General features: G+C 41.7%; 1 protein-coding gene across 1 annotated transcript in view; it reads right to left on the reverse strand.

The window, feature by feature from the left end:
• The window catches only part of slc25a26 (solute carrier family 25 member 26), a 320181-nt gene that overhangs the window by 289839 nt on the left and 6521 nt on the right, over positions 1–23821 (reverse strand). The window contains exons 2-3 of the mRNA XM_070895207.1: positions 17989–18145; positions 8278–8387 (exon numbers count right to left, since the gene is read on the reverse strand). Of these exons, the coding sequence (XP_070751308.1) occupies positions 8278–8387; positions 17989–18145 (267 nt within the window). The remainder of the gene's footprint in view (positions 1–8277; positions 8388–17988; positions 18146–23821) is intronic.

Consider the following 23821-nt stretch of genomic DNA (forward strand, 5'->3'; position numbering starts at 1 on the left):
GCAGTAACGGAGCAATGGAAGACATTCAGGAAAGAGATAGTTCAGGTACAAACTAGGCATTATTCCTTTCAAAGGAAAAGGTGTCGCTGGCAAGCCCAAAATGCATTGCCCATCCGTAATTGCCATTGAGAAGGTGGTGGTGAGCCACCTTCTTGAACCGCTGCAGTCCGTGTGGTGAAGGTACTCCCACAGTGCTGTTAGGTAAGGATCTCCAGCGATGAAGAGATGACGATATATTGCCAAGTCAGGATGGTTTGTGACTTAGGAGGGGAACTGGGGGGTGATGGTGTTCCCATTCATCTGCTGCCCCGTCGTTCTTAGTGGCAGAGCTCGTGGGTTTGGGAGGTGTTGCCGATGAAGCGGTGGCACATTGCTGCAGTGCATCTTGTCGATGGTACACACTGCAGCCACGGTGCGCCGGTGGTGGAGGGAGGGAATGTTTAAGGTGGTGGATGGGGTGCCAATCAAGTGGACTGCTTTTGAGCTTCGTGTGCTGTTGGAGCTGCACTCAACCAGGCAAATGGAGATTATTCCATCACATTCTTGACTTGTGCCTTGTAGATGGTGGAAAGGCTTTGAGGAATCAGGAGGTGATGCCCACACCACAGAATATCCAGCCTCTGACCTGCTCTTGTAGCCACAGTATGTGTGTGGCCGGTCCAGTTAATTTTGATGTTGGGGGGGGGGGGGGGGATTAGATGACGATAATGGCATTGAATGTCATGGGGAGGGGGGTTATACATTCTCTTGGTGGAGATGGTGCCTAGGTCGATGCCGTGTGATCTGTCCGGTTTTATTCTCATTATTGTTTTTCACAGCAGATTGATGCAACTGAGTGGCTTGCTAGACCATTTCAGAGGAAGTCAAGAGTCAACCACATTGCTGTAGGTCTGGAGTCACATATAGGCCAGACTGGTGAGGACATTAATGAACCAGATGGGTTTTTAAACAATCCGATAGTTTAATGGTCACTATTACTGATACTAGCTTTTCATTTCAGAAATTTCTCTCATTTCATTTACTTAATCAATTGAATTTAAATTTCGCAGCTGGGAAGGTGGGATTTGAACTTGTTTTTCCGGATCATTAGTCCAGGCCTTCGGATTACTCGTCCAATAACATAACCACGATGCTACAGTACCCATAAAGCTAATGCGCCCCAAGGAAATATAAAACAGAAAAAAAAGAGGCTTATGATAAATATCAGAAGCAAGATTCAGTTCATAACCAGGAAGGTTATGAAAAGTACAAGAGGGAATTGAAAAAGTTATTACGGGAGGCAGAGAGCGATTATGAGAAAAGATTAGCAGGCAACATTAAATTTAATCCTCAAACATTTTCTAAACATATAACTGCAAGAGGTTAGCTCGGGAAAAAGTTGGGCCGATTAAGGGCCCAAAGGGAAATCAAGGAGAACCAACATGGATTTGTTAAAGACAAATTGTGTCTGACTAACTTGACTGAGTTTTAAGTAACAGAGAAGTTTGCCAGTAGATATTGTATACTTGAACTTTCAGAAGGTATTTGACAAAGTGCCACTTAGAAGGCTTGTTAAGATGGAAGCCCATGGAATCAATGGGAAGTGGTGGTTTGGATATGAAATTGGCTCAGTGACAGGAAGCAGAGGGTGGTGATGAATGGATGGTTTTCAGACTGGGAGGTGGTTTGCAGCAATGATCCCCAAGGGTCAGTTTTCATAAACTACTGAGACTCGGGCGCAGGGAGAAGCATTATAAAGACAATTCTGGGTACCGCACTTCAGGAAAGATCCAAAGGCCTTAGAAAGAGTACAGAGGAGGTTTACCAGGATGTTACCAGGGGCGAGGGTCTTCAGTTATGAAGAATGTTTGGAACAGTTAGGACTGTTCTCCATGGAACAGAGAAGGTCAAGAAGTTTTCAAAATGAGAGGCTCTGATCGATTAGATAGAAAAAAAACGATTCCCTCTGGCAAGTGGGTCAATAACCAGAGGTCGCAGATTGGTACAAGATCTAGGGGAGAAATATTTTCACTCAGAGTTGTTGGGATCTGGAACACTCTACCTGAAAAAGGTGGTGGAAGCTGAATCCATAAATAATTTTAAATGGGAGTTGGACAGGTACTTAAGGAAGTAGCCCTAGAAATAGTGGATGCATTGGTAGTCATTTTCCAACATTCTATAGACTCTGGATCAGTTCCTATGGACTGGAGGGTAGCTAATGTAACCCCAACTTTAAAAAAAAGAGAAAACAGGGAATTATAGACCAGTCCGCCTGACATCGGTGGTGGGGAAAATGTTGGAATCAATTATTAAAGATGGAATAGCAGCGCATTTGGAAAGCAGTGACAGGATCGGTCCAAGTCAGCATGGATTTAGGAAAGAGAAATCATGCTTGACAAATCTTCTAGAATTTTTTGAGGATGTAACGAGAAGAGTGGACAAGGGGGAACCAGTGGATCTGGTGTATTTAGACTTCGAAAAGGCTTTTGACAAGGTCCCAGACAAGAGATTGGTGTGCAAAATTAAAGCACATGGTATTGGGGTTAATGTACTGAAGTGGATAGAGAACTGATTGGCAGACAGGAAGCAAAGAGTAGGAATAAACGGGTCCTTTTCAGAGTGGCAGGCAGTGACTAGTGGGGTACCACAAGGTTCAGTGCTGGGACCCCAGCTATTTACAATATACATTAATGATTTAGACGAAGGAATTGAATGTAACATCTCCAAGTTTGCATATGACACTAAACTGGGCAGCAGTGTGAGCTATGAGGAGGATGCTAAGAGGCTGCAGGGTGACTTGGATAGGTTAGGTGAGTGGGCAAATACATGGCAGATGTGGTATAATGTAGATAAGTGGGAGGTTATCCACTTTGGTGGTAAAAACAGGAAGGCAGATTATTATCTGAATGGTGACAGATTAGTAAAAGGGGAGATGCAACGAGACCTGGGTGTCATGGTACATCAGTCATTGAAAGTTGGCATACAGGAACAGCAGGTGGTGAAGGTGGCAAATGGCATGTTGGCCTACATAGCGAGAGGTCTTACTACAGTTGTACAGGGCTTTGGTGAGGCCACACCTTGAATAGTGTGTACAGTTTCGGTCTCCTAATCTGAGGAAGGACATTCTTGCTATTGAGGGAGTGCAGCGAAGGTTCACCAGACTGAGTCACCGGATGACAGGACCGACATATGAAGAAAAACTGAATTGACTTGGCTTATATTCAATGGAATTTAGAAGAATGAGAGGGGATGTCATAGAAACATATAAAATTCTGACGGGATTGGACAGGTTAGATACAGGAAGAATGTTCCCGAAGTCCAGAATCAGGGGTAACAGTCTAAGGATAAGGGGTAAGCCATTTAGGACCGAGATGAGAAGAAACTTCTTCACTCAGAGTAGTGAGCATGTGGACAGAAAGTTGTTGAGGCCAGTTCGTTAGATATATTCAAAAGGGAGTTAGATGTGGTCCTTCCGGCGAAAGGGATCAAGAGGTATGGAGAGAAAGCAGGAAAGGGGTACTGAAGTGCATGATCAGCCATGATCATATTGAATGGTGGTGCAGGCTCGAAGGGCCGAATGGCCTACTCCTGCCCCTATTTTCTATGTTTCTATGAGGAACTTACAGGGTTACGGACAAAAAGTGGTGGCGGGAGACTAAGCACGACTGCTCCTTTAAAGAGCCAGCACAGAAATATTGGGCCGAATGGCCTTCATTGCTGCAAGTTCCTATGATTCTATACCCAAAATATCATAACTTGTCTTTACAGATGCTGACTGACCTGCTGTGCATTTCCAGTTTGTTTCAGAGTTGCAACTTATCCTTTGTATAAAACAATGTATTCTGCTCTGCACAACAGAGGTAGAGTTTCAGTTCAATAAGATGGAAACGTCCCTAAGAAATGACAGACCAATTTTTGTGGCAATTCCTTTAGAATGCATTTCAAATGGTTAATCTATCCAGCAGAGACATGGAACTGGTATATTTTCACAGGAACCTGTACAGCAGGTAAGGGCTCAGAACACAAAGTACTTCAACTAGAGGTCATGCAAAACATTTATTATGAAAATTTAATTTCATCAACAGAATTGTTCATGCGAATGGGAGAGACAGCCTTAGTAAAAGAGACCCTGTCGATGATTTAATGGCTTTTATCCTTGTGTTTTTAAAATTACATTTTCAGTACAGATTTTTGCTTTGAAAAGCAACTACTGTAAACAGACAGTTTCCCTTGAAATACAAGAAGCTCGCAGCTACACAAATTCTATGGACTCACAGGTTCAATGTACAATTCATTACCTTCCAAAACTTATTCTGACAGAAAATAGTTAGCCTTAAAAGCAGCTCTGCAAAACAACTTGCATTTATATAGCACCTTTAACGGAGGAAAACATCCCAAGGAGCGTTATCAGACAAAACTTGACACCAAATCAAAGGAGGAGTTATTAGGAAGGGTAACTAAAAGCTTGAACAAAGGGGCAGGTTTTAAGGAGGGTCTTAGAGGGAGAAAGAGAGAGGTGGTGTGGTTTAGAGTGGAAAATCTAGAGCTTAGGAGCTCGATGGCTGAAAGCACAGCCGCCAATGGTGGGGCGACGGGAGTGGGGGGTGCGTGAGCAAAGATCAGAAAAGTGGTAGTTTCCAGCTTGGCAGTCAGATCATTGTACAACCAGCTGAAATCGGTCAAGCATTGGAATAAGTAGCGGCCCAATCCGCTTCTATGCTTCTTAAAATAGGGAAATAAAAGGATTAACTGGACACTTGCTTATTGTTCACATTTGTATGTTAAATTTGTTAGATGGAAATACTCTTCCAGAATTCCATTCTCTCCTATCACAGAATCCAATGGAACAGAATATGGAACTCAACAAATATGAATTTTGAAATAAAAACAGAAAATACTCAAAATGCTCAGCAGGTAAATTCGGAATCGTTTTTCAACATAGAAAGGAATATATTATTCCTGATAATGTCAACTTTATTTATACCCCTGAAATATTATCAAAAGTATTACTCTCCAATAAAAGGAAAAACAATGGAATCGGGCAGCCATTGTCTTTTGTTACAAATGCAATGCATTTTGTTTCAAGTAGCTTTTGGCATCCCAAAATTTGTGGATGAGTTGACATGCCAAGTTAAATGCCTGCCAATTGCTTTGCCGTGTCATGTCACACTGTATTTTCTAGTATGTCCTCAGGGAGAAAAGGTTTATAAATGCAAGTAAGCGATTCACTTCAACTTGACAAATGAGCTCTCCAGGAATACATACGTGGAATACAAATGAAGTTAAACCAGAATAAGGTCTATAAAAATACAGTACTTAAGAAACACAGCAGCATTGTATAATATCCAGTTTGAAGCCCACTTTTGCATCAAAATAAACAAATATTTAGATGTTTTTAAAATATTTATTGAATATATAGTGAATAAAATAATGTTCAGTGATTCTACACATTACATATTTTCCCTGCATATTGTGACATTGAAAGGGCAAAATACTGCATTGTATAGTGATCCACTATCATCATCATCATAGGCAGTCCCTCGGAATCGAGGAAGACTTGCTTCTACTCTTAACAAGAGTCCTTAGATGGCTGAACAGTCTAATGCGAGAGCCACAGTCCCTGTCACAGGTGGAACAGATAGTCGTTGAGGGTAAGGGAGGGTGGGACAGGTTTGCCACACACTCTTCCGCTGCCTGCGCTTGATTCCTGCATGCTCTCGGCGATGAGACTCGAGATGCTCAGCGCCCTCCCAGATGCACTTCCTCCACTTAGGGCGGTCTTTGGCCAGGGACTCCCAGGTGTCAGTGGGGATGTTGCACTTTATCAGGAAGGCTTTGAGGGTATCCTTGTAACATTTCCTCTGCCCACCTTTGGCTCGTTTGCCATGAAGGAGTTCTTGCTTTGGGAGTCTCGTGTCTGGCATGCGGACAATGTGGTCTGCCCAGCGGAGCTGATCAATTGCACTAGTGAAACAGTATTTACTTATGGTTCTAGCTGGTATTGTGTACACTACTGCTACTGCCATACTGGAACACTTGGGACAAAAGGCCAGAATCCATTTGGGTGTAATAATTGTCACTCATAAATAATTGGGCATGTTGAAACATTTGAAGTACGCATTTTTAGGATCAATGCAATTAATGCCCCGAGCAGAGTCCAAAATTAATGAGAAACAATGTCAAAAGTAGACTAAAAACAAACGTCAAATATTGTTGTGTTTTAATTAATGCCTTAATTAGATACTACAATCTCCTTTATGCTACTAAGTACATATGGGTAAAAGAATCTGCAATCAATGCTACTCATTTATGGTTTTCATGAAAAAATGAACCAAGTCACGTAATTCAATCCATGAAACAATAGCCAAAATCCCAGGATACCACAAAAGCAGAATTTGACTGAACAAATCAATCAATCTCACCAATCAAATCAATCATCCTGATAATATGTTGTGCATTATACCCTATAATTGCATCTTCCACCTCATCGTGAGCAACACCACAGGAGATCCAGTATATTAAAAAAATAGTATGTCAACCCATGCCAGTCATCACATTTTGTTACAAATTCAGAACAATCTTCAAAAAAGGGGAGAAATGTTACTTCATTGTGTGTGCTCTGGCCTGGATCCAAAACTGATAAACACAATTAGCAAAGTAGCGAACATGCCAGAGATGCCATATGGCTCTAGCCTTTCTTCAAAATTTTTGAAAAACATTGAAGAAATAAAATCCATCAATACAGCTGACTGAATGTATGATGCATTCTGGGATATTAAGTACCCGGCCCATTCTCAGACCACACAACCTAAATTCAGTGCACATCATCATCACAGCTCGAGGCAAAAATACCAAGCCCAGAAACGGAGGCCTTCACATTAAAACAAATGAATGCTTGAAAAAGGCACAAAAGAATATTCAGTAGATCTGTTTAATCATAGAGAAATGTGTAAATTTTTGAATTTTTTGTTTCGAACATTGGAAATTTCAGTTCCTGAGAAAATGGCAGATCAAAAATGTTTAGAAAGCAATTTGACCGATTTGTTGGACAAATATAATAATGCCATCAGTGGTCAGTTTGTACAATTAGAAGGTGACAAGTTTATACAGGTGGTTTCCTATAAAGTTGATACAAAAGTGCAACAAAAAGAGCAACAGAAAATGTGTGACGATCCAAGCCTGTGTTGCCCCTTGACTTGACTATTCCAATGCTCTCCTGACTGGTCTCCCACTTTCCATAAACTTGAACTTGTCCGAAACTCTGCTTTCTATATTTGCACCAAGTCCTGCTCATCCATCACCCCTGTACTTGGTGACCTACATTGGCTCTCGGTCCGACAACGATTCAATTTTTAAATTCTCAGCCTTATTTTTGAATCCTTCCATGGCCTCGCCCCTCCCTCCAAGATCTCTGCACTCCCCCAAATCTAATCACTCTACCATTGGCGGCTGTGCCTTTAGCTGCCTAGAGATTGGGATTCCCTCCCTAAACCTCTCTTACTTTGCTACGTCTCCCTCCTCCTTCAAGATGCTCCTTTAACCAAGCATTTGGTCACCTGCCTAATATCTCAACTGGCTTGTGTCAAATATTGCATAGTATTACGTAGTATTGATAGCACAGAAACAGGCCCAACAGGTCCATTCCGACGTTCATGCTCCACACAAGCCTCCATACACCCTTCTTCATTTAACCCCATCAATATATCCTTCTATTCCATTTTTCCTCATGTGTTGATCTAGCATCTTTGTTATTTGTCTCAACTACCCTTTGTGGTAGCGGGTTCATCATTCTAACCACTCTCTGGATAAAGAAGTTTCTCCTGAATTTCCTTTTGGGTTTATTAGTGACGATCTTAAATTTATGACCCCGAGTTCTGGTCCCCCCACAAGTGGAAACATCATCTCTCCATCGAACCTATCAAATCCTTTCAGAATCTTGAAGGCCTCCAACAGGCCACCCCTCAGTCTGCTCTTTTCTAGAAGAGCCCCAGCCTGTTCAATCTTTTCAGATAGGTATAACCTCTCAGTTCTGATTTCATTCTAGTAAATCTTTTTTGCACCTGCCCCGGTGCAACTCTATTTTTTTTATAAAATGGAGACCAGAACTATTCACAGGCCTCCAGTGTGTTCTAACCACGGTTCTATACATGTTTGCTGGACAACGCTCCTGTGAAGCACCTTGGGATATTTTCCTATGTTAAAAGTACTGTTGTTAAAATGATCACAAATAATAAATCAGTATCTCTTTACATTTGATCATTTTAAACTTTCAGATCGAGCATAAAATTCGGCACTCACCACCTCGCCAAGAGCAGCAGCAATCATGTGTACAAGTGGAGCCTTTGTTGTAGACACACGAGAACCCAGAACAGATTTTGTACACTCATAGGTAACGAAGAAAAGAGCAGCTGCAATTAATCATACACAGAACAAAAGATTCCAGTCAGTCTAAAAATAAAGTGTTATCGAATTGCTCTAAAAGGAATTTGCAAGAGTGATAGAACAACTGGTCACCACTCCAGTTACTTTGAACATTTATTCATCATCTAACTCATTTAAACTTAAGATATTTGAACAGCTATATCCCTATCTGTCTATGTGGAAATCTGCTTTCTTGAGGGCACAAGGCTAATTTTCTTAGAATATAGCCCAATGTTCCACTCTCAATATTAACTATTGACCAGTTTATTTTAGTCTCGCCACTTCACACATTTTGGCATATTGGATGCAACACCTTTACATCATCACACACAAGGACAGCAGAACAAATATCCCTGTTATCGAAGTGCTGCTTACCAGCAGTAGTTGCTCATTTTTTTTTTTTATTATTCTCAGTATGTGGGCAATACTACTGGCAAGGTTACATTTAGTGTCCATCTCCAGTTGTTCCAAGATGGTGGTGGTGGTGGTCTTTTCCTTGAACCACAACATTGTTTGTGATGATGGTACTCTCAGGATGATGTTAGATAGGAGACAGTAGACACCTCAAGTCACCGGAGAAATACCACCAACGATGTCTCCACAAAATCCTACAAATCCCCTGGGAGGACAGATGCACTAACATTAGCGTCCTCGACCAGGCCACCATCCCCAGCATTGAAGCACTGACTGCATTTGATCAGCTCCGCTGGGCAGGCTACATTGTTCACAGGCCAGACACGAGACTCTCAAAGGAAGTGCTCTAGTGGGCAGAGGAAACGTTACAAGGACACCCTCAAAGTCTCCCTGATAAAGTGCAACATACCCACTGACACCTGGGAGTCCCTGGCCAAAGATCGCCCTAAGTGGAGGAAGTGCATCCGGGAGGGTGTTGAGCACCTAGAGTCTCATCGCTGAGAGCATGCAGAAATCAAGCGCAGGCAGTGGAAAGAGCGTGCGGCAATCCAGTCCCACCTACCCTTTCCTTCAACGACAATCTGTTCCACCTGTGACAGGGACTGTGGTTCTTGTATTGGACTGTTCAGCCACCTAAGGACTCATTTTAAGAGTGGAAGCAAGACTTCCTCGATTTTGAGGGACTGCCTATGATGATAATGAGATAGCAAAGTCCAATATATTGACTCAGTGACAATGAAGGAATGGTGATACACATCTATGTCAGGATAGTGTATAACTTGTATCTTTCTATTCAATCTTCTATTTTTACATGGAATAAACATTGAATGCGGGGTTGTGCCCTTTACAAATTAGAATGAGGACCATCAAGAGAAAGCAGAACCATTGTCGCTCACACCAGAGTTGAACAGAAAGCAGGTGTTTGCAGAACTAAAGTACCTCTTTAATTAATCACCAGTTACAGGTCCCTGATGGAACTACATTTCCATTTGGTAGTGTCTTGATCAATTTATACATTCCGCCTTAGTACCATCAAAATACACAGGCCCCAAACTTATCAGAAGTAAATGCTTAACTTAATTGTAAAAAGAAATATTTGGAAATATAAATACTGACAGAGTAAGGATCCTACATAAAGACTGAACTAAACCTTTGCATGTTCATGACAATATGATGCAAATGAAGAGCGAAATAAGCACCCAAAATCTTGGAACATTATTTGACAACTTGAATCAACCAAATCATATACATTACTTTGGGAAAAAGCACTTTAATATTTGCCAAGTTGTGACCTTATCACCATAGCAACTGTACGAACAAGACTTTATTGAATGGATAATGGTATATCCTGCTCTTCTTCCATTTATACTATTTGACTTTCAATTACCCAGGTCTGCTCACCCTTTACAATGTATGATTCTTCAGAGGCTAGCCTGAACAACCGTGGGGTGGGGAGTGCAGGAAGAGTCAAAGGCAGATGTGAATAAGGTAGTCATGTTTAATTTGTTTCTGGCAGAATTCTTTTTTGCAATCAAGACAATAGTGAAAACACCAATAGCTAAGCATATTGTGCAACATATTTTAAGCAAGTTATCTGCCCATTTTCAAGGGAGTTGGCAAGAAATCACACTGAATCCAAGGGAAGGGAAAGCATGAAATTACAGTAAGTATCCATATCTATATGGAAAAATACACGCATGAATACAAATGCATGAAATGTTATTCGGAGTAGAATTTTACGATTTAAAAGAAGAAAGTAGAGCAAAGCACACACACTGTGCATGAATTCCAACAGTTTCTTCCCCCGTGACCGACAGTTGCAGCAGCACGGGGTGAAAACTGAGCCAGGTTAGCTAGTACATATGCCTAGAAAAGCATGCAAAATGTACAAGACTCAACCTGGTATGTTAGTGTGGATAAAGGCAACGCCCTATTACAGACTATATATACATATAAAAGGCAAGCAGTACAAAATACCACAACTGCATAATTACAACCCATAAATACACCTCTATGACAAATTAGATTAGTGCAGATCAAACCATTCAGAAATTCACCATCAAACTGAGGGCCCACTGGTGCTTAAAGCAGTCTTTAATCAGGGCACTGTATTAGGCACCACTGTATTGCCTCAAATTGCATTATCTTTCTTTACGCATGCTTTCTGCAGCACTCTTACCTCGGAGTCAGAAGCTTGTGAACTCGAGCTCCATTTCAAGAACTTGAGCACATAACCTTGGCTTACACTTCATTGCAGTACTGAAGGAATGCTGCATTATCAGACGAGACTTGAAACCTGCCCTCTCAGGTGGATGTAAAAGATCCCATGGGACTAGTCAAAAGAAGAGAGAGGGGGAATTCTTCTAGTGTCCTGGCCAACAGTTATCCCTCAACCAACCTCCCAAATAGCTTGTCTGGTTATTTATCGCATTGCTGATTGTGGGAAGCTTGCTGTGCACAAATTGGCTGCCACATTACAACAATGGCGAAACTTCAAAATACGTCAATGGCTCGGAAGCACTTTGGGACATTGAGGGCATGCAAGGTGCCATGTAAATGCAGTTGTTCATTTCCAAAAAAATAATTAAAAAAAGACAATTACCAGGAGTGAGTGACAGAGAGTGTGTGCGTGTGTAATATATCTATTTTATTACATCCATGCACACTATAATGATGTGCGAATGGGAGATTGGAGGTTTTGCTGGTTGAAAAAGAATTTGAAAACTTAGTTTATGCTCTCCATAGATTTACAGCCAACAGCTATTAAACAAAGCCCTCACTACTAGAAATGTGTGATTTATAAAAAGAAAACTCAGTTAGTATTCTATTGACTGCACCTTGGAGGGCAAGTGCCAGAGTATCACTGCACTAATTTATTGTTTGCAATAAAACCCTTCTTAATTTCATATTAATTGTATCTAGTTTTCAAGCCAATTTTCAGGTTTTTGACAAAAGTGCCCTCGGGAATTTAGGGTACATTCGTCACCAACCTCACACAATTGAATCAAAATGTCTTTTTGGATTAAAAATCTGTTTGAAAAATACAATAATCAGAATGTACTGAGTAACCCACATTCAAATCTGCACATCTTTTAAACACAAAGCAATTAAGGGCTACAATTTCCCACAATCACTTGTGCTATGCAGGTTATATATCCCTCAAGTTTTTGTTTCCGTTGTACATAATATCACAATAATGACCATGAAAATCGATAGGTAAAGCTGCAAAGTCTCCACTCCACTGAATTCATTCAGTACCATGGTAACACAAATAACAACTACTACTTTTACTCCCTCCAGGAGGATGGCACAGTTACTTCTTCAAAATAAATGATCAGAAAGCCTGTTTTCTTGCTTGCTCTCCAGGTGGTTCCCTCACCTCCCTCAGACCATGACAAAATATGCTGTTTCAAGATGTAGAGGTGGAGTTTCTGCTTTGGGCGCAAATTGCACTAGTTTTCCCAAGTTTATGGTTCAAATTTCCGTTCAAACACTTTTGCTAAATCACAAACATAAAATCTTCCATGAACCAGCGCAATCGGGCAGTATTGTAGAAGCCAATTGTTTTTTTCTCATGCATTAAAAAATAATCCGTGATATATTTAAGAGTGATGCAGTTTTATTAATACAGCTCAAAAGGGTTCATCACAAAAAATAAGCATTTATTTAAGTCAGAGTGTCTTGTCCGCCACCTATGAATAACCTGATTTTAAATAACTGAAAATGACTTTAAAAAAACTACACACAACTATTTATTAGTTTCATTGGTGCACAGTAGTCAGTTTTAGTAAATTAAATAATTCATATTTTAAAAAGGTACCCATTAGTGCCCTTGCCACTAAAATAAAAGCTGAAGTTTAAGAGCCTCCTTCGAAGGACCGCAAATGGACGCAATTAGTGGAAACTCGCCATGGTGATGAATTCGATCTGGGGGCATGGTCAGTTTTATGGACTGAATTACGCTGGAAAAACCAGCACAACCTCGCGGATACTCTACCCCGCAGTATTTCCTCCAAGTAACCACAAACAAGATCACGAGAGATTCACCACACAGTCCCCAATTCTACTTCAACAGATACTGAACTGCAGAATTTTGTCTTTCCCCAGTAATTTCTAACAAAGATGTTTCAAAATTACACCATTCACATTAAACTTTGCCCAATATGACTTTGCTGATTGAAAAAAAATTACACAAAGCTAGGTTTTTGAATTTAACAATGAATTTCTTATGTTAAAACAGAGGTTTTATTCTCTCCTTCCTTCTGCGCGCTCCCCCACCCCCAACCCCACCCACCATCAAGAGTCATGCTATGAGCAAAGATGGAGGGGACAGTTTGGAAATCACTGTAAAGTCATGTGTCTCTGCAATAAGAGAGGTAAACACTTGAAATTTATGCATCAAAACTCAGCTATTTTTAAAATTTGCTTTATCAATGCAGTGCCTCAGTTGCAGGCTCGATAATCAATTGCCTTTCAAATGATCAACGTGCATCAATTGCTCATTTAACTAACAGTTAACATGTTAATCAATGGAATTTTTAATTTAATGTTATTCGTAAAGAGAAAAAAATAACTATGACTACTGGTTTTAATTTGACAAGATGACTGGAATTGCTGACCTTTGCAGTTAATTAAGCAATGCTAATTATTAGAGGAGCACAGAACTTGCCATTGTTTCAGGGATGAAATTCTAATGGTTTCGCCAAACTGTTAGCTGATGGACGCGCGACATTTGAAGGTGGCCGACAATTTATGTGTCAGTGGACTTTTCTTGTCAAACTTCATTCCTGTGTGCTGTGATTGGTTTGGTCACTGATTAACATTCAGTGGTTCACAACTTGCTCTCATCAAAACTTAGCTATTTTTAAAATTGGCTTCATCAATGCAGTGCAATCTTTGGAGACAGCAAATTTTACACATCAATAATGAATTAAATTTGGGGTTATAAAGTAGACGAGCTAGGGATAGCAGGTCCAATTATGGCTATGAAGAGTAAACCTATGCAACACCTGGCTGAAATCACTCAGTTTGTGGCAGTTCTGCCAAATGTTCTAGAAATAGCCGGTGAATTATTAAAAACAAACAGCAACATTTTTTTTTTTAATTTAGAGAGTTACATCTTGAGTCTTAATATCAGTTTGTGAGCAATAGCAAAGTACTACTCGTCAGTACTTTATCACCGTATTGAAAGAACTAGGCTGTTGAATTTCAGAGTTACAAGTTTACTGGTTGTAAATTACTTGACGATCATTCCACACCAAGATGACCAAAATCAATTGAATATTTAACCATGTGTACCCCACTATCCTTCGCACTATAATGTCTGCTTAGAACATTAGCGTTTCTGTAAACATACCTTTTCTTTTAACCCTCAAAGATTGGTGGTTTTATATTTTGTGTCATCTAAGCATCGCCTTTAGAATTACAAGGAGCTGCACAAAAGATTTTACAATACAATACTATCTTCAGCAGACAACATTCACGAATTCCGAATTTTTAAAAAAATCATGTGGAATCAACTGTGGGTCAACCAATGACTTTTGGGGTCAGAAAAATATAAATGTTGACATAACTTCATGTTTAATTAAGTGAACAACCTTGGAAGCAATGGCTGGCAGTAAGTTACATAAAAATAATAGATACATGGGAATGATCATAAAGCAGCGGTCTCGAGATGTTCCGAAACAACACAAAACATGGAAACTGCAAAGAGTAATGAATCAGCACATCATATTTCAGCTGAGACCTAGGTTGCAATAGAGCACCTATCGATAGGATTGAAGTATCTTGCTGTGTGTTTGGGGAGGCGGAGGCGGGGGCGGGAGGGGGGGGGGGGAGCATCACACTGTTTTAGTGCAATGTGTTCTTCAGTGTTAAGATGCATTGCTGGCATAGATTAGAAAGAATGTATCACTACATCTGACCAAATATGGAAAGATATCTTGTACCAATCCTTCACATTGTTAAACCCACTCTCTATGCCCACAGGCAAACACAGTCGCAAGGACCCGAGGACGACCCCAAGTGCTTTACAACCAATGAAATACTTTTGAAGTATTATCATTATTGTAACATAGGAAACATGGCAGCCAATTTGCACACCGCAAGGTCCCAGTTATTTGCTGCCAAGGGCCAGAAACTAGTTTCAGAAATGACAAAATAAAACATTTTCCAGAGAAGAATTAGTACTTTCACCATCTGCCACAGCCAGGTACTGTGTGCAGCACATGTACACATGCACTTTCATTGCCCCTGGACAGAGTATGATTTGCAGCGTCTACAACAACTTTCATTTACATAGCAGCTTAACATAGGAGCATAATTAGACAAAAATTAGCACCAAATCAAAAAAGGCATTAGGAAAGGTGACTAAAATGGTCAAAGAACTAAGTTTTAAGGAGAGTCTTAAAAAAGAGAGCGCGAGGTAGAGAGGTTTAGGTAGGCAATTTCAGAGCTTAGAGACTAGATGGCTGAAGACATGGCTGGCAATGGTGCAGCAAAGGGAGTATGTTCTTCTCTCAAAGGGGCTTTTGGCCAAGAAGCAGCTCCTCCCAAGCATGTTCGTGGCACTTCGCAATTGGCTATTGAGAGGTGAATAACCTACCAGCCTTTCCTTTTTACTACTGCAAAAAAGTGTTTAAGACAACCAACACAGTTTGCAATCCTGCCCCTGAAGTGCAAAACAGGTTGTAACTATGCCATGTTATTAGAATGTTTAATGGAATCAAAAAGTACATTTAAATTAAAAACACTGTTTTTTGGGCAATCTGTTCCTAAAAAGAATTTCTAAAATTAATATTCAAATGACAAAATCTAATTTCTCTAAGCTCACACAATTAATACTATCCTCCAGGTGAGAGTGATACTAAAGTGAATATTTAAGTGAAGTGCAAATTCATTAGCATTTTATTTATGATTCACTCTCGAGTTTTGTCCAATATTAGAGTAGTGTGTGTGTGCAACTCAGTTGTTCTAACTGCACTCAAAGCAATCTCATTCCTGGTGCCAGTCTTTCACGCCAGTCAAGAAATTGAGTTGGCTGCAAATGATGCACTGGAACCAAAATAATGTAAAAGTGCACTTGCACCCTCGTTTTTGAAGTGTGTGAAAGAGGAAGCAAAGCCGGGGTTTCTATTCCAGAAGAGACCAAGTATCTTGCTTCGCCTAGTAATAGAAAGGTAGATTTTCACCTTCACTGCCTATTTGAGCAAATCACCCGCTCGATTTTCATTTCACCGATTTAAATAGAATGAAAATCCGACAGGTTCTGTAACATTCCTATTAGTGTCGCCACTGGATAAAGGCCGGGCTCTGTCAAGCCCATGTGGTGGCTGATGTGCAACGGTCACCACACGTTAAAGAAATTCACGCACAGGCATCTTCCACCCCCTCAACTGGAGTTCAGGACTGGAACATTGGGCCCTTCATTGAAACATCTGTGAACTCTCGTGGAAGCAAGTCATCCTCGTTCGAGGGACCGACTCTGATGAAAGGGAGTGGAGGTTGCGCAAGAGACCAGAATTGAAGAGATTCTGGAAGGGGTGTAGGACTCCCTTGAAAGGGAGAGGCAAAGCCATGGACAGATCTGAACATGAGGATGAGTGTTTTAAATTTGAGGCTTTGATGGACCAGGAGCCAATGCAGGTCAATGAGCACCTGAGCGATGGGCAAGTGGGACTTGGTGCAGATTAGCACAGTTTTTGATCATCTCAAGGTTATGGAGGATGGAAGATGGGAGGCCAGCCCAGTGAACACTGGAATAGTAAGGACTGGAGGTGACAAAAGCATGGTTGAGTGTTTCGACAGCAGAGACAAGACACGTTACTGAAGTGGAAGTAAATGGTCATCTGTGATGAAGAGGACAAGGGGTTGGAAACACAACCCAGGGTCAGACAGGACACCAAAGTTGTAAACTGTGGTTCAGCCTGAGAAGTGGCCAGGGCAGGGGATGAAATTGGTGGCAAAAGAAGAGTTTGTGGCGGGGGCCAAAGCCAATGCTTTTGATCTTCCCAATGTTTAATTGGAGGAAACTGTGGCTCATGCAGGTCTGGATGTCAGACAAACAGGCTGACAATGCAGAGGCAGTGGAGGAATCAAGAGAGGTGATGGCGGTGCGAAGGTAGCGCTGGGTGTCATCAGCGTACACTGAACCCGACGTGTCTTCAGATGATGTCGCCAAGGTGTAACAGGTGGATGAGAAATAAGAGGGGGGGGGGGGTCAAGGACTGATCCTTGGAGGACGCCAGAGTTAACGGTGCGGGCACAGGAACAGGTCATTGCAGGAGATTCTCTGGCTGTAGCTGGATAGAGAAGAGAGGAACCATGCGAGGTTCAACAGCTGGACAATGGAGGAGAGGTGTTGTCGGCAGATGGTGAGGTCAACCATGACAAAGGCTGCAGAGAGATCGAGAAAATGAGTTGAGATACTACATCATGGTCACAGTCACAGAGAATGTCATTTGTGACTGAATAGAACTGTTTTAAGTGCTATGGCCAGGTGAAAACCTAATTGGAAGTTGAAACATGGAGTTGCAGGAAAGAGGGAGGGGGGCACATATTTAGAAGGCGAGAGCATCTTTGAAGAGGAAAGGAAGGTTGGTGATGGAGTAGCAGTGTGCAAGGACAGAAGGATCAGCATGGGTTCTTTTGATGAGGGGGAAGGAATGATGATGGCAGATTTGAAAGGGTGGAGGAACAGTATCTGAGGAGAAGGAACCGTTTACAACATCAGCTAGCGAGGGCCCTAGGAAGGGAAGTTGGGTGATCAGCGGTTTAGTGGGAATGGGGTTGAGAGTACAGGGGGTGGGTCTCAAGGACAAGATGAACTCGAAGAGGGTATGAGAGGAAATAGGAGTAAAACTAGAGAGCGTTGCAGGTTCAGGGCTAAGACGGAAAGCTTGTTTTGATGGGGAGGGGAAGGATGTGGCAGTGGCAGCTGGACAGATGGTCTCACCTTACACACCTCCAACTTCCACCCTCAGCAAATATCAGGATCATTTGGCCTCCAAAAGCAACAGAAAAAATACATGTTTAAAAATTTACACAAAATAGTGCTCAAATAAACTGCTTTAAAAATTCGATTCTATAAACATTACAGAAGTTTTAATATTCTATATGGTCGCATCTTTTTCAGGAAGTGCCAGATGAAAGCTAGTTATGGCAACAGGAATTTACCATTGGGGAAAGATCCTATGGCAGCAGAAGGAACACCAGCATAAATCCCACGGAACCCTCCAGCGTTGTAGAACCCCTGCGGACTCTGTAGTCTGGTTTTCATGGTGTCCAGTGGGAACAGTGTCAGATCCACACACATCCCTGCCATGCCACCAGCCTAAAGCAACAAGCAAAAGCAACATGAATCAGTTATCTTGGCATCAACACTTACATGTAGGTTTACACATAGACTGTACTTTCAAAAAATCATTGTACGCTACAATGTATAATGTTACTGCTATTGGTACTATACACACTTGTATTACATTGTCCAAATTACAGCCTCAAATTGATAAATATTCAGATGGCTTACTTATTCAGAAAGATACTTCTGAGCCACGGAACTTTTCATGATTTTTCTGTCATTTCTGGGATGGTCGATTTGTTGAACAAGTAGTGTTTAAAATCACAAGATTTGTGTTACCACAAATCTTAAAAGATCTGAATTTTGCTTAATATCAAATTACTGCAAGACTAGGAATGGTCCCAACGAAGTAATTAACTTGCAGATTATCACTTTGATAAACAAGCACTGATTTTTCATTAACTATTCAACGTGGGCATCGGGACATCAAAAAACCGAGCACACATTATCCATGATACACATGACGTCACCATCTCTTTTTCACTGTTTGCAGCATCTCTGTACCCCCAATGTACTGCTTTATAATCACTCCTGTGTCTCTGAAGTTTTGGGCTTTTGATCATTTCCCAAAGAAAAGATACGAATAAAGATGCATGTAAATGTTTTTGCCAAATTTTTGTTTTAAATAAAAGAAAATGCAGAAACGAAAGGTGGTTGAATGAGCTAACCAGTCTGGGTAAATTATAAACACTTCGTACCCATTATGTTGAAACAACAGCTTGTATTTATATAGCTTCTTTAACGTAGTAGAACATCACAAGGTACTTCACAAGTGTGCTATTCAACAAAATTTGACACCGAGCCACAGGAGGAGAAATTAGGGCAGATGACCAAAGACTTGGTCATAGAGGTAGGTTTTAAGGAGCACTTTAAAGGAGGAAAGAAAGATGGAGAGGCGGAGAGGTTTAGGGAGGGCCTTAGCAGCTGAAGGCACGACCACCAATGGTGGCACGATTAAAATCAGGATGCTCAAGAGGCCAGAATTAAAGCAGCATAGACATCTCGGGGGGTTGTGGGTAGTGTTTCAGAATTCCGCTATCCTTTGTGTGAACATCACGCCAGAACAGCCTAACTCTAATTTTAATGTCATGCCCCCTTGTTTAGGACTCCCCTCCAGAGGAGCATCTCTCCCTGTCTAATCCTTTCATCATAAACATTTCAATTAGATCACCCGTTAAATCTTCTATGCTCAAGGGAATACAAGCCGAGTCAATGCAACCTATCCTCATAACTTAACCCTTTTAGCCCCAGTACTCCTCAAACATTACCAACTTAACCAAGGATGCTCTTTCTACCTATACAAATCAATATCTTTTGTCCCCCCCAAACATAAATGGAGGTGGCCATTCCTATCTAAAGCCAAATAGACCCGACTCAAAACTTTAAATTAGCATTTCAATTTAGTAGTCTGTTAACATCTACTGGTTCAAAAATGGAGAGTATGACGAACTGATGTAATACGATAATATTCAGTAGTTTTATCTAGAGAAGAGCTCACACTATGCAGAATACGACAGACTATACCCGAAACAGACGACACTTAAATGTGCTAAACTTTGCATCTGCTTCACTCCACTGCTTCTGCCAAGTGCAGGTACTAATCAATAGGGCAATTACTGTTTTAAATCTGTTTAAAATTTTTTTTGGATACATTGATTTCTTTTTATCACATTAGTATTCATGTCAAGCTGGAAAAAGAAAATGTCGATCAGCTTTAATCCAGCTGTCTAGAATTTCAAATAACTTTTTGGGATTCTTCCATTTATTCTACTTTGAAAGCGATTCCCTCAAGTATTAAGCATGTCATTATTTACTTCGGGTCTCCACTTACCGTCTCACTGCTCTTCCCTCTCGTCGCGTCCCCCTCCCACCCCTGCCCCCCACCCACGTCAAGAGAAGGTTGACTAGGCTGATTCTGGAGATGAGGGGGTTGACTTTTGAGGAAAGGTTGAGTAGGTTGGGCCTATACACATCGGAGTTCAGAAGAATGAGATGTGATAAGATGAGGGGGCTCGACAAGCTGGGTGCAGAGAGGATAGTTCCACTCAGAGGGGAAACTAAAACTAGGGGACATAGTCTTACAATAAGGGGCTGCCCATTTAAAACTGAGACGAGGAGAAATTACTTCTCTCATAGGGTTGTAAATCTATGGAATTCTCTGCCCCAGAGAGCTGCGGAGGCTGGGTCATTTAATATATTTAAGGCAGAGATAGACAGATTTTTCAGCAATAAGGGAATAAAGGGTTATGGGGAGTGGGTGGGGAAGTGGAGCTGAGTCCGTGATCAGATCCACCATGATCTTATTGAATGGTGGAGCAGACTCGAGGGGCCCAAATGGCCTACTCCTGCTCCTATGTCTTATGTTCTTAAGACTTGAAACAGTTATACTGCTAAGACTATCTATAGTACAATGCTCACAATTCAGGACTGTCAATATTACAGTACAAATGCGCAGTTATTGGAGCGATTTCCCCAAATAGCATGCAGCAGAGGCATTCCAAACATCATCATCATAGGCAGTCCTTCGGAATCGAGGAGGACTTGCTTCCACTTCCAAAGTGAGTTCTTTGATGGCTGAACAGTCCGATACGAGAGCCACAGACCCTGTTACAGGTGGGACAGACATTCATCGAGGGAAGGGGTCGCTGGTTTGCCGCGCGCTCCTTCCGCGCCTTGCGCTTGGCCTCTTCATGCTCTTTACCTTAGACTCGAAGATCTCAATGCCCTCCCGGATGGACTTTCTCCACCTCGGGCGGTCTGCGGCCAGGGTCTCCCAGGTGTCAGTGGTGTTGTCACACTTTACCAGGAAGGCTTTGAGGGTGTCCTTATAATGTTTCCGCTGTCCTCCTTTGGCTCGTTTACCATGAAGGAGCTCCGCATAAAGCATTTGCTTAGGGAGTCTCGTATCTGGCATGCGTACTATGTGGCCTTACCAATGGATCCATTATAGACCCAATCCACATCCGGACCAGGACCAAACAGGGCTGCGTTATCGCTCCAACCCTCTTCCCACTCTTCCTCGTCGCCATGCTCCACCTCACAATCAACAAGCTCCCCGCTGGAGTGGAACTAAACTACAGAACCAGTGGGAAGCTGTTTAACCTACGCCGCCTCCAGGCCAGGTCCAAGATCAACCCAACCTCTGTCGTTGAGATGCAGTATGCAAACGACGCCTGCGTCTGTGCACATTCAAAGGCTCAACTCCAGGATATCGTCAATGTATTCACTGAAGCATATGAAAGCATGGGCCTTACGCTTAACATCTGTAAGACAAAGGTCCTCCACCAGCCTGTCACTGCCGCACAGCACTGCCCTCCAATCATCAAGATCCAATGCTCGGCCCTGGACAATGTGGACCATTTCCCATATCTCAGGAGCCTCTCATCAACAAAGGCAGACATTGATGCGGAGATTCAGATTGCCTCCAGTGCGCCAGCGCAGCCTTTGGCTGCCTGAGGAAAAGAGCGTTTGAAGACCAGGCCCTCAAATCTACCACCAAACTCATGGTCTAGAGCTGTAATAATACCCACCCTCCTGTATGGGTCTGAGGCATGGACGATGTACAGTAGAGACCTCAAGTCGCTGGAGCTATATCACCAACGATGTCTCCGCAAGATCCTGCAAATCACTTGGGAGGACAGGCGCACCAACATCAGTGTCCTCGACCAGGCTAACATCCCAGTATTGAAGCACTGACCACACTCGATTCCAAACAGCCACTAAATATATTGGTTGACTGTTGTTTGCCGATTCAGATTTTTCAACCTGAACGCTCGATGGATGTTAAAAACTGCTAATGACAGTCAGGAATGGTACTTGCAACAGGGGTAATGGGAAGGAGAGAAAGAGAGAGAGAGAGAGAGACTTGCTCACAAATCTTTCTGAAAAGCAGAAGTGCTCACTGTGGTGGCAAAAAGATATGTGTGAAATGAAATAAATATTTTGTTACCTAGGTCAAAATAGGTCTCAAAGAACAATATAATCAGTTAGATGTGACATTATAGCTTTGTCAGGTTTTAATTCTGGTCTTTTAAAGTCAAAGAAGCCTCAAATTATTTATAGAAAGCATGTGCCTCAGTAACTGGAAAGAAACACATTTAATCGTACACCGAGTAATAAGGAACCCCCCACACTGCCCCGCCAATGGCCAAGTGGTTAAAGGCACAACCTGGTGCAATACCAAGGATGATAGATCCTAGAATCATTGAGTACAAGAGTAGGTAATATGGACCATCGAATCTGTGCCGCTTCTTTGAAAGAGTTATCCAATTAGTCTCACTCCCCTGCTCTTTCCCCATTGCCCTGAAAGTTGCAGATTTGATTCCTTCTCTGTGCTGAGTTTGCTGATTTCAGCAAGTGCAGCAGTCAGCCTGAGTACCCAGGTCAGTGAGAAATAAAAGCCAAGAGTCTCTCTTCTGGTTACTGAGTGCAAACTCCCATTCCCTGTTTTTACCTCAAATAACTTATTGCTGCACACTTCACCTTAAATAACAACTGCCACCTGTCTGTCCATTCTGCCAAATTTATCTGTCCTCTACAGTCCTTCTCAACGTCAGAAAACTTCAAAGTCATGTTCCCTATTATGTACAGTGCGATGAAGCATTCTCTTTCTCTCCCCCCACACCACCTCCAACAGGTCAACGAAACCCAACCCCTTTAATTTGAGGAAGGATCCCTGAAATGAGTGCGAGTTCCATCCCCTCTCACCTATGTGAGAGGGGTCCCTGAAGGAATGTGAAGGCTTTGGAGAGGACACGGAAGAGATTTACTAGAATGGTTCCAGGGATGAGGGATTACAATGACATGGAGAGACTGGAGAAGCTGGGTTGTTATCCTTGGAGCAGAGGAGGCTAAGAGGAGGTTTGATAATGGTGCTAAAAATCATGAAGGATTTAGACAGAGTAAATAAAGAGAATCTGTTTCCAATAGCTGAAGGGTGGATAACCAGAGGATACAGATTTAAGGTGACTGGCCAAAGAACCCGCGGCGACATGATGAAAAACATTTTCACTCAACGAGTGGTTAGGATTTGGAATTAACCACCTGATGGGGTGGTGAATACAGATTCAATAGTAGCCTTGCATAGGAAATTGCATAAATACTTGAAGGAAAAAAAATGACAGGGATATAAGGAAAGAGCAGGGGAGTGGGACGAACTGGATTGCTCTTCGAAAGAGCCGGTGCAGAATGGCCTCCTCCTGTGCAATACTAAAGGATGTATGATTCTTGTATAATAGAACTCAAAAACAAAAATGAATTTAACACAGACTGCTGGGGTAGAATACTTCCAAACTGAACAGCACACATTAACCTTAACTCTTGATTTTCTATACCATATTGTTCTAACAAGCCTCCTGTACGATAGCTTTATTAAATCCCTTCTGAAATTCCATATGTGCACCTCACCTACTGCATTTGCTTTATCTATCCAATTGTTTGTGTCTTCAAAAAGTTCTTAAATTTGCTAAACACAACTGGTCTTTAATAATCCATGCTGGCTGTAATTGATTTACCGATGCTTTACTAAATACTCTCAATTTTTTTCAAATAACAGATTCTAAGAGTCTGCCCACAAATGATGTTAAATTAACTGGTCTATCATTACTAGTTTATTCTTTACTCCATTCCTGAGCAGAGGTGTTACACTGG

The sequence above is a fragment of the Pristiophorus japonicus genome, chromosome 12, assembly GCF_044704955.1.
Source record: "Pristiophorus japonicus isolate sPriJap1 chromosome 12, sPriJap1.hap1, whole genome shotgun sequence".
In the NCBI taxonomy this organism is placed as follows: Eukaryota; Metazoa; Chordata; class Chondrichthyes; family Pristiophoridae; genus Pristiophorus; species Pristiophorus japonicus.